The sequence below is a fragment of the Scleropages formosus genome, chromosome 5, assembly GCF_900964775.1.
Source record: "Scleropages formosus chromosome 5, fSclFor1.1, whole genome shotgun sequence".
NCBI classification, from domain to species: Eukaryota; Metazoa; Chordata; class Actinopteri; order Osteoglossiformes; family Osteoglossidae; genus Scleropages; species Scleropages formosus.
In genome coordinates this window covers 6,383,331-6,395,342 of record NC_041810.1, presented here as the reverse complement: position 1 = coordinate 6,395,342, position 12,012 = coordinate 6,383,331, and the positions used below count along the sequence as shown (strand labels likewise).

Here is a 12,012-nt window from a genome sequence, read left to right as displayed (position 1 = left end):
TCATTTCTTTTTATTCACTGCAAAGTTACCATGTTGCGGCTTTCAATGCAAGGGTGACCTCTACAGGTAAAATTCTAAATTCTGGGGACAGCTTTATAAGTTTGTATAATACTTTACTCTAAAGTGACTTACAATTATTTACCCATTTATACAGCTGGGCAATTTCAGGTAAGTACCTTGCTCAAGGGTATGACAGCTGAAGGTGGGATTCAAACCTGGGACCTTTGGGTCCAAAGGCAGCAGCACTAATCACTACACCGCCAGCTTTAATGGGGAAACCCACTCGTTTATTTTTTGACCTCTTGTCATATCATATTTGAATGAGCCTATTCCACAAAAGTAGCGTAAGGAAGGAGAGGTTGAGACACCAAACACCTGTATGAGATACCAGATCATTGCAGGTCTCGCACACATAAAGACACACACTTCGAAGGAAGCTTAGGATACACAGAAAAAGCAACATCTTAAAACACACGGCTTTGAAATGTCTACAGCTACCAATAGGTTTCCAGATCAAATCCCAATATGAGGAAGGCAGTGAACCTTTATATGTCTCAGTTTTCCAAAAAGAATTGTGGGTAGGGCACAGTGCCTTACCTGTTGGTTAACACAAGTTAAAGTGCAAGTATATCACAAAACCATAGTAATCCCTGAAGAAACACTCCTTGTGGATCAAAGTGCATTAAAAAGCACCACAGTACAGTTTACTCTACAGGTGCTGTATCAAGAACATTTTTTAACAATTTGGTCAGCAGACAAGCAGTCTATGGGAGATTCAAATTGCTAGAGCTAACTCTTGCATATTTATATTCTCATTTATTTATTTAGCAGACACTTTTTTCCCCAAAGCAACTTCCAATGAACTCTATGTAGTGTTATCACCCCACACTCCTTATTCACTGTGGTGACTTACACTGCTAGATACACTACTTACAATGGGTCACTCATCCATACATCAGTGGAACATACGCTCTCTGTCACTCACACACTATGGGGGAACCTGAACAGCAAGCCTTTGGGGTGTGGGAGAAAACCCACGCAGACACGGGGAGAACATGCAAACTCCACACAGACTGAGCGGGGATCGAACCCATGTCCTTTCACATATCCTGTGTATTAATAATGAACAACTTCTGGAGAAGGTCAGGTTAGTACAGGACATGCCTGTCTTTCCATTCTGCAAAGGAAATAAGTTTTCCCTTTGTTTCTCCTGAATGGTGGCTCTGTTCTCAGTGGGGACACACCACGACAAGATGACACTCATGACGCAGAAGATCTGAAGGCTCAGATGAACTGAAGCAATTTGGGAGCTTGTGATGGGTATGAAAGCAAACCATATTTCTTATTCTTACATAAAGCAGAAATGAAAAGGATAAGAATAAAAGCGGCGTTATTGCTGCCTGCAAGTGACATGACATTTCTGAAAATTTGCTCTCAGCTTAAATTTAAGTCTTTAAACAAGGCTTCCAAACAATCTGTTGTTTGTCTCACTGGTACAGGGCTTTGGTGTTGGGGGGATTGTGCAAACTCTAATTTTATATATATTTATTATTAAAAAAATCTCCTTCGCACCCCCACATGGGGTGGTGTGCGTGTCTTCCTCAAGCCCAGGACCTCTACCAGAGGCCTTGGAGTTTGAGGGTTTTTCTTAGCTGTTCCTAGGACTGCACTCTTCTGAACAGAGACTTCACATGTTGTTTCTGGAAACTGCTGGAGCCACTCTCCCAGTTTGGGGGTCACAGCCCCCAAGTGCTCCTATTACCACTAGGATCACTCTGGACTTCACCTTCCACATCTGTTCCAGTTCTTCCTTTAGCTCTCAGTACTTCTTGGTGGCAGAGTGAGTAGCACTGCTATCTCACAGTACCTGTATGGTGCAAGAGTATGTGGGTTTAATCCCTGCTCAGTCTGTGTAGTGTTTGCATGGTCTGTCTGTGTGGGTTTTCTGCAGGTGCTCTGGTTTCCTCCCACAGTCTAAAGACATGCTGTTCAGGGTCACCTACAGTGGTCTTGTTCACCTATATCTGCTACAGCAGTTATTCTAAATGTAACAAGAGAGGTAAAAATAAAAAGGTGTGTTGTATGAAAGGAGAGAAGGTTAGCACTCCCCTTGACAAGGATGGAAGAGGTCCTAGTGGCCTTCAACACACATATGGTTAAGGCATTGCCACCTATTTTGTGGCATCTCTAACCAAATTCGAAGCCAGAAAAGGGATTGTTATGGGAAAGACTTTGTCTTGACAATGTATTTTATGTAACTGGGGGTGCAGTGGCGCAGTGGGTTGGACAACGGTCCTGCTTTCCGGTGGGTCTGGGGTTCAAGTCCTGCTTAGGGTGCCTTGCGACAGACTGGCGTCCCGTCCTGGGTGTGTCCCCTCCCCCTTGGCCTTACGCCCTGTGTTACCGGGTAGGCTCTGGTTCCCCGTGACCCTGTATGGGACAAGCGGTTCTGAAAATGTGTGTGTGTGTGCGTGTGTGTGTGTGTGTGTGTGTGTGTGTATTATCACGAGAAAGTTAGAGCATTACATGAGCATTTGCAACAGTTTATTTATTTTTCTTTACCCAAAATGAATTACAAAGCAGGTTGTAATAGTGCAAAAGGCTGTTACAAACTGATGTATCAAGTAATATGTTATATAACAAGAGGACTTAAGAACAGACATCCTGCTCCAACTGCGTTCCATTTGATGTTTCATAGTCAAAGCGACTGAAGAAGCGCGCGCTTGTGCTCCGCGGATGAAAGCACGTGTCGCGCGCTCCTCGACTCCGTGCGTCGTCATTCGCTAATAAAAACCCCCTTCGTTAACTGTTTTTCTCAAATCATTTCAACAGCACATAAAGACTATTGAGTAGAGCATAATAATAAGGCCATTGCGACTGGAAATTGATGTAATATTTTTTGGCTGTTGGAGTGTTTTGTAATTTATTTAGTGTTTATTTTTAGACATGATTTATTTTTGCTTCCGCTGGCTAGGTTTGCTTGTTCTGTATCAGAGTTTTTGTATTGTGACTTCTTGAACTGTTTATTAATAGCAACAATAATAATTTTTTTTCAAAAAAAAAAAAACACCCCTCCCTCAGTCAGTCAGTGTGTCGCACAGCGCGGCTCCTGCCGGGTAAAAGGTTGGCGCGTGACGCGCAAGATGGCTGCGGAACCGAGCAGGGAGTGGAGTGAGGAGCAGCTCAGGAGTGACGATCTGCCCAAAAAAGACATTATCAGATTCTTACAGGACAATGCGACTCAGTCGGTAGGGACGAAGCGCGAGCGAATGTTGCGTCGCTTTGCGGACTTTTGGGCGCGCGCGCGCGACACGAAGTGCGCACATCACACATGGCCCATGATGATACATGCCATGGCATGATGATATATGGCAGCGCGCTCTCGTCTCGCGCTGTGTGTGTGTGAGACAACAAATGTCTTCTCGACTATGGTGATGATAGTCTTAGCAATATTTTACTACTCTGGTATTGCGAATCAGCCAGATGATAATTATTCTTTGGCGCCGCTTACCGCATATACTTACAATAAGTACAGTTACATGATTGATAAGTTACATGATTGATACTAAGTTCTTTTTTTGTGAATAAGCCACGTTTTCACACTTTCTTCTTCTGATCTTGTCCCCCCTCCCCCCCAGTTCCTTGCTGAGCATAAACTTATGGGAAATATAAAGAATGTTGCAAAAACTGCGAAAAAGGAGGGCCTTGTTTTAGCCTACAACCAGTTGTTCGAGAGCAAGGTAGGTAGGTAGGTGGACACAGCTGCAGGTGACAAATATAATACTGTATTTATATACATATTTTAATTGGGGGTGGTCATGATTTCGTTTGTATGTCAATTCTTCTGGCCTGAGCAGCGGTTTAAAGGCACAGAGCCGGAGAAGGAGGCGACGGACGAGGTGAAAGAGGTGAAAAGTGACAGCAAACCCAAAGAAAGCAAGGCGGAACCCGTCGATGAGGTAATTCTGCTCCGCGCGTGAGTCCGTGTTCAAGCGCAAACCTTTCCCGTCATGGGTCTTCGGCCTTTGCAAAGGTGGCGGCGTGTCATAGATTAAAAACATTACAACACATGGGAAAGTTCAAAATGTACATTTTATTTAAAAATAAAATCCCAAAGGAAAGCGCAGAAGGAGCCTACATTTACCCTTATATATTTAGCAGACACTTTTCTCCAAGGTGACTTCCAATGAGCTCTATGTAGCGTTATCAGCCCACACACCTTATTCATTGTGGTGACTTACACTGCTAGATACACTACTTACACTGGGTCACTCATCCATACATCAGTGGAACACACACACACTCTCACTCACACACTATGAGTGAACCTAAACAGCATGTCTTTGGAGTGTGGGAGGAAACCAGAGCACCCAGAGGAAACCCACACAGACACAGGGAGAACATGCAAACTCCACACAGACTGAGCGGGGATTGAACCCACGTCCTCTCGCACCACCCAGCCGCTGTGAAATAGCAGTTTTACTCGCTGTGTCACCATACAACTGAGATAAAAGTGATAAGAGACACAAGTAGAAAATTTGGAAGTGGTATGGCTCCTCTGGACGTGTCTCCGCTAAAGAAGCCACTGGAGACAGTGCGCACCAGAGTGCGGTGTAGTGTTCATGTATTCCGCAACTCGTCTGTCTTTGTGGTCTTTGACAACGTCGTCTCACAGGGTCCTCCGAAATATACCAAGTCTGTCCTGAAGAAGGGAGACAAGGTAAACTTCCCCAAGAAAGGTGACACAGTGAGCTGCTGGTACACAGGCACCCTGGAGGACGGCACAGTGTTTGACACCAACATCCCCTCAAGTAAGAGACACCTTGGACAGATAGTTAAATTTTGAAAAATTGTTCTAGTATAATCTTGCGAAAGGAAGCAATTTCCAGCCTCTTCTGCCTATATGGACTGCAGGGTACAATCTATTGAAAAGTAAATAAAGTAATTTTTGGGTGAAAAGTGACAATAATAAAAATTCTGGCAGATATGATCACTTTCAAGTAAGTAGCTTATTGGTATTTGTGATAGCCAGGTTATTATTTTTTCCCTAATGGAGACCTGGGTTACTACTAATTAACTCAGTGTTGGGATGGAACAAAAATTTGAGTGCGCTGTTCTTGTGACACACCACTCTTAGTTGTAAAGCTTGCAGAATGGAAAGTATTTTTGTGTTTCTTTAAAATTTGGATATATAGTTATGGTCATTTTATTTTCACCCAATCCAAAAGCACATATGAATGATTCAAGAAGCTGACCAATAAAAGATGCGTTTAGAGGCGTTTATAATCTGTGTAGACTCTGGAAAAACCTGGATTGTTGGGTGCCGATTCTGTTTTTTCCTACAAAGAAAATGCTAAACTTTTTTTTTTTTTTGGTCAGTAAAACAAGAGGAATACTGTTTTTTCAGTTTTTTTTTTTTTTTTTTAAGATGTGGTTAAAAATCATTTGGGTGCCAAATTTAACCACAGCTGTATTTTGCCAATATAAATATACATAAATGATGTTTTACTGATATTTATCAAACACACTTTCCCCTCTGATCGTAATGCTGCATTTACTGTAGCGGCTCGCAAGAAGAAACAGAGCAAACCATTGAGTTTCAAGGTCGGAACGGGACGCGTCATTAGAGGGGTGAGATATTACATGTGCACTCAAGGACCATCTACCTTGAACTATTCATACATCTTTATTTTATCGCATACAGTTTTCCATTTTTGATCCACTATCTTCAGAGTAGTAGTCCTGTGCCATGCTGAGGTCACTAAGTCGACTCTTCTTCCCTGCAGTGGGATGAGGCTCTCCTGACCATGAGCAAGGGGGAAACGGCAAAGGTGGAGATTGAACCAGAGTGGGCATATGGGAAGAAGGGTCTGCCTGAGTCAAAGTATCCTTTATTCATTATCATCTAAAAATGAGATTTCAAAGTACAGGTATGTAAGTTACATAACTTATATCAACAGTAATATATTGGTTCATACCTAACCTGAAGATTACTGGTTCAGTTCTAGGAAAGGGCCTTCGTGTAATAACTTTGAACAAGGTACTTTACATACATGGTGGAAAGCATGTTAATTTTACAAAAATATCTACACGCTGCAGTTCGTAGGTTAAGATGAGGAATCGACGGAAAATTTGGGTTCAGAATGGCATGTACTCGAGTAGTATTTAGTACAAAACTTCAGAGGTTCAGTACTTGTGTGTAAAAATGTGCCCGATAATTATATGCTGAGTTTAACCTATATTAACATCTTATATTTGAATATGTATTTGTACAAAATATTCCTCCCAGAGCAAACAAGTATTTTTTCTAAAGAGGCAATGCCAGTCTTCACTGTTTTCTGTCTCCAAATAGGAAACTCCATAAATCTAAGGTACCCCTTCCATCCCCCATTGTAGGAAATCCTCTTTTACAAAATTTGTACCACTCATACTGGGTTATGTACCTGTTAGTCTGTAGGTGTACTAGATCCAGGGTGAACATAGCTGTCCATACAAACTGAAGGCACCCCCGCCGATCAGAAACTAGTCCCAGTCGATGAACACCAAGTACAGGCAGATCTGTGCCTATCCTTATTTACATACATTTTGGTGCTTTGTTTTAGTTTCATTACAGAATTTACCAAGTATATAGTTGTATTTCTACCTTAACATATGCTGCATCAGAATTCCACCAAATGCAAAACTCATTTTTGAGGTGGAACTTGTGTCCATTGACTAAGAACAAGCCAAAGGAGAAATTGAGCCAAGCCAGGAGTCAGACCTGTTCCTTGAGTGTGTGCCCGACCCACTTTGACTTCCATCCATGTTTGGAAAGCAGTGTTAATATATCCAGTATGCAAAAAAAACTGTACATTTTCAAATTTGCATGTTTGGTATGCTAAATAAACCTGTTTTGAATGCAATTACCTACTGACATTGAAACAAGCTTGTGGACTAGGTGAAGGAGTTTGTCCATAATTATTCCAAAAATACTTAATTTTGAATGAAAATCTGTGGAAATCTACCTTCTGTGACAATCACATCAGGAATTCAATCTACCAAAGTCACGGATAACCCTTCAAATCTGAAATTTATTTCAATGTTTTCAAAAGCAAATAAGTCAAATTGTTTAAATGTGAACTCGGATTCAGCACACTCAAAGAGGAAAGAGTGGGCTGCCTTCTCAGCAGAAGCCAGCCATCCAGAGAAAGGGGTGTAGTCTCTGCAAATATGCTTTACTTCCTCAAAATGGGAAAGTTTTGTATTTAGGAGTTTGCATTAGGACCCTTCTTCTTGCCAAAAGTGGGAACCACATTGACAAAGCGGCGGTTGTACTGAATACGTCGTTTGGCACGGCCTGTTTTCTTCTTTTTCTTTTCCTGTTTGTCCACCTAGAGTAAAAGAAATTGATCAAAGCTAAAATAAGCAATACATACTCAAACTCTACATTACTTGAAGCAGCACTACATACAGAGGTGCTTGAACATTTGTAAACCCTTCAGTTTTATTTCTGCACAAATATAACCTAAAATGTGATCAGATTTTCACACAAATCAGACATATACTTGTGTAACATTGGATCATTTCCCTCAAATAAATGAACAAGTATAATGGTTTTTGCCTCATTTATTTAATTGGGTTCTCTAGTTTTAGGACTTGTGAAAATCTGATCATGTTTAAGGTCATATTTATGCAGAAAGAGAAAATGCTAAAGAGTTCAAACTTTCAAGCACCACTGTACTGTTAAATTTCACACGATATAACTCAAACTTACCTTAGGTGTTTGACCTCGAACTTTACCAGCACGAGCAAGGGAGCCATGGACTTTACCTTTAAGCGGAAATAAGAGTCATTCAGCTGGAAAGTATTACTTTTGACAGGATTTAGGTCACCAAAAATGGAAACAACTCATACGCCAAATGCAGAGTGTAACCCAACCATAAGTACTGTTTACAATATACACAGCATTATGTTAGTGATTATGCAGCAATTTTGTATACAATTTTTCCTCCCAAACAAAAGCAACCAGATGTCAAGATCTGGTCAATGTTATTAGCACCCTTGCATTTTAGGTATATCGTGTACAGTATCTCCTGGGGGGAAAAAAGTGGGCAGTGAAACAACCTTGGTCTCTTAACTGGTTCATACAGAGCAGCACAGGGGAAATTTAAAAAAAGGGCATGTGGAAATGGTATACAAACTGAATAGTTGCCATGACAATTGACACCTTTTTGAACAAGTCAAATTTGTTTAAAAGAATTAGATTCTCACTGCAGTGACATTGGACTCATCTGCTATAAATGGACAGTACTAACATGACATGAATTAACCAATGAATAATGGATATATTTTTTTTTTTTTTTTTAAAAAGTAACCTATTCCCTGTTCCTTCTTAACAATGAAGGCAAGAGCTGTGAGACATGAGGAAAAACTCAAACATTAAAAAAAAGCACAAGACTATCTCCAGAGAACTTAGCATCCCTGATTCCATAGTTTGCTGTGTTATTGAAGGTTGGCAGGAACTGTTTTGGGGGAGGACATGAGACATTCAAAGAGCTTAAAACTGATCTGGAGTGATGGTTTCAACCCGTACAGTACTCCACACACTAAAACAAGAAGGGTGTTATGGGCAAAGACCAAGAGAAGCCCTACTGTTTAAAAACAAACAAGAAAGGCATGACTGATCTTTACCAAACCCACCTAAAGAAACAAACATCCTTCTGGGAAAATGTTCTGTGGCCTGGCTGAACAAAAATACAGCTCTTTTGCAATGCAGACCAGCCATTTGTTTATAGGCAACAAACTGAAGCTCAAGGTTAAAAACACCCTACCCACAGTTAAATATAATGGAGATTCCATAATGTTGTGGGGCTGCTTTGCTGTCTCTGGTAATGAAAGCCTTGAGCATATCAAGTAAGTTATAAAATCAAACAATTACCAAAGCCTTTTACATTTATTCATTTCGCAGACATTTCTCTCCAAAGCAACATGTATCTCAGAAAAAAAGTGTGCATTACCTTAGTAGAGAGACATAGCTGCAGATGTGTGACTTAAGTACAGTTAGTTTTCTTCACCATATACACTGACGTTCATCACACAAGTAGCTGCATAAAACTTTACCAGAATATCGCTGACTCCTGATCACCTTCCTAGTTCTTTTTTGGAGATACATATAAACATTTACGTTACATTGAAGGAGTGGCTCTGTAAAAGATTGATCCCACCATGATCATGAACATGTGTACATCACAGGCACGAACACACTTTAGAGCAACATGCTCTACCCAGTGTTCAAAACTTAGTGTGGGTCAAAGAGCACGAGTCCTCCAGCAGGACAAGGACCCAAAGCACACATCCAAAAGCACAAAATAATGGTTAGAAATGGACTAAGTTAAACTGACCAGCAATGATTCCTGACCTCAATCATTGAAAACCTTTGGAAAGAGCTGAAATCTCCAATTGGTAAAATAAATCCAGCAAGCATTCCAGAGCTACAACAAACTGCAACTGAAACAAAGAAACTACCAGCAGAAAGCTGTAAGAAGCATTGAGAGCTACAAAAATGTTTGGAAGCTGTCAATTTCCAAAACGTGTGTAATCAAATATTAGGGAAGGATGCCTTTATTACTACCCAGGGCATTTTTTTTTTTTTTTTTTTATTCTGTGAAAAATGTATATAAATTAAACTGATTTTTTGTTATATAATTTTGGATATCCTATTACAATATTCTGATGATTAAAGGTTGGTAAATTTCCAATTTTTTCTGAAGATTTTGTACGTGATATACCTAAAATACAAGGATTCCAATAATGGTGACCAGAACCGTATTATCTCAAACATGTCTCTTAGGAAGCTACAATGTGTCACATGTATTAATCTAAAAGCTTTAGCAAAATTTAACCTATAGAATTTCATTTAAGTGGGTGACAGTTTCTGAGTTTGCATTTACCTCCCAGCATTCTAGACACCACTTCCAGAGTGCAGTGCTCTGACACCCCGTACTGGGCCAGACAGGCATCATCCTCCAGTGGGGAGCCAGCCAAAAGCAGCACCTGATCTTCAAGAGCCACACCCTCTAGTGCCTGGACCCGGACCTGCAGGACAGCAGCACAAAATGCCGATCCATGGAAAAATGTATATACAGGGCATATACCGTATATAGGGCAGAACACAAGACAAGTTCTTGCCCCAAAAACTGAACAAGTTTAATTTCAAAAAAAAAAAAAAAAAAAAAAAAAATGCAGTAAAACCACTGTGTGGCCTGGGAATGGCTTTAGAGACTTCACTGATCCATGCTTTACCTTGATGTCCCTCACTGTCTCATGGCCTGTGACTTCCACAGTGTGCGTGTCCTGTGCACGTAAGAACAGCTGCATTTTGATCTGTGAACGACAGGAGGCAAGAGATGCGAGGCAGGGTACAACCATAATGCGATCACAGTCAGGGCAATCACACACATGAACGCACTACACGTAACATGCAGTCTCCAAGGCAGAAGCACCAAACGTCCTTAGACTATGAAAGGAAACCCACATGAACAGAGGAAGAACATACAAACCCCACAAAGATTCTTCATATTTCTGCTTGAAGTGGGTTGAACATTTCCTAAATTAATACTAGGCTAGGTGCCACAGAGGTCCAAATAGAAACAAAATTTCATTCTCTTCTATGCCCAACTTACCAATAAGGCAGAATGACAATTAAGTTGACCTTGACCTGAAAGCACCCAAACAGTAGAGGAGTGCAGGACCACCTTAATTCAACTCACATCCAGTGTTTACAACTCACGTTTGCTTTTCATGAGTGTTGGCAAGTTTACTGCCAATAAGATGTTACAATTGAGACCAAGTGGAGAAAGCAAAGCAGAAAGTGTCTAAGTGATAAAGTACATAAAACAGTATTCAGAACAAAATAAATAAATTTAAGACCATGTCATGTCATGTATTTTCACAAGACTTTCAAAGTAGCCTGAAGTTAACTTTTTTAATACAGATAAAATCTACATGATTTACAACGTAACCGATTCAGATAAAGAAGTTAAAACCTGTCAGGTCCCAGCTGCGGTCAGAAGCTAATACTTTTTTTGAACCAAGAAGATCAGCACTTGATTGAAATAAGCATTCATAAGACAGCCCCAAGTTGTACGAGTACTCTCTGTCCTGAGTCAGAGTCAGTATCGAATATTTAACGAACGATGCCACGCGTGGATACTATGTAATAAATAATAAAAGCTTTTCTTCTAAGTTTTATACAAGTTGCTACACCACACGCTACGCTATCTTACAAGATAGTGTTAGATTGCTAGATGTGAACATTAAAGCAACAGATCGAGGTGGCATGATGACGCTCCTCAGACGAGCTTAGCTACTAGTACGAACGCCGGGCCTTCCCTTCCGAATAACACTCTGTCCCTTACACGTACAATTATCCATTATGTACAGTTAAATTTTGCTCGTGGGAATCTTATCAAAGTCACCGGTAATGTCTTACCTTCACAATCGACTACTGGACACAAAAAAGACGTACTTGCCTCAATAAGATTCAACGCCGCTGAACACTACTCCACATACGCAACGAAAGGAGCACGTCATCCCGTCGTACGTAAACGTGCATCTCAAGGCATGATGGGAACACTGACGTAGGTGGAAGTTTCCAGAGTTCTCGCGTTGTCCGTTACCAGCTATACCCAATTATATCAATAAACAACATTTTAAACAGACAAACATATAATTCTAATTACATTCGTTTTCTCCTATTCAGTCAGGGTTTGCGACCAAATTCCAGACAAATTATACAGTTCAAATAACTGCATCTTGCTTTTTTGTTCCTTTAGTTGTGAAGCCTTAACATATTGTTTAAATTTAATATTCAGTTAGGTAACATGTCAAGGAAAAAAAAGTGCTAATAAAAGAAATCTTGACCATAGCAGAACGTAGTGTTATGTTAGGGCTGGAAACCATGAAAACATAAGGAGAGGCCCAGGGTGGTATCCAATTTATACTCATACTCATATTACCCTGATATCTGCCTTC

The 12,012-nt window shown here is 40.6% G+C and overlaps 2 protein-coding genes and 1 non-coding gene across 3 annotated transcripts; 2 read left to right on the top strand and 1 right to left on the bottom strand.

Moving 5' to 3' along the window:
* Nucleotides 1-2,075: 2,075 nt before the first annotated feature.
* Nucleotides 2,076-2,198, top strand: LOC114910613 (U6atac minor spliceosomal RNA). Its single transcript, XR_003797729.1, has one exon. It is a non-coding gene; the product is annotated as a U6atac minor spliceosomal RNA (small nuclear RNA).
* Nucleotides 2,199-3,091: 893 nt separating this feature from the next.
* On the top strand, nt 3,092-6,902 carry fkbp3 (FKBP prolyl isomerase 3). The gene is made up of 7 exons (XM_018746296.1): nt 3,092-3,248; nt 3,639-3,740; nt 3,858-3,959; nt 4,676-4,811; nt 5,564-5,631; nt 5,787-5,884; nt 6,664-6,902. The coding sequence occupies exons 1-7, from the start codon at nt 3,144-3,146 to the stop codon at nt 6,716-6,718; spliced, it is 666 nt and encodes a 221-aa protein (XP_018601812.1). The 5' UTR covers nt 3,092-3,143; the 3' UTR covers nt 6,719-6,902.
* Nucleotides 6,903-7,030: 128 nt separating this feature from the next.
* Nucleotides 7,031-11,590, bottom strand: LOC108930839 (ubiquitin-like protein FUBI). The gene is made up of 5 exons (XM_018746298.1): nt 11,471-11,590; nt 10,282-10,362; nt 9,930-10,074; nt 7,754-7,809; nt 7,031-7,370 (listed from the first exon to the last, which is right to left on the bottom strand). Exons 2-5 carry the CDS (start codon nt 10,354-10,356, stop codon nt 7,245-7,247), a joined length of 402 nt encoding a protein of 133 aa, XP_018601814.1. The 5' UTR covers nt 10,357-10,362; nt 11,471-11,590; the 3' UTR covers nt 7,031-7,244.
* Nucleotides 11,591-12,012: the final 422 nt, after the last annotated feature.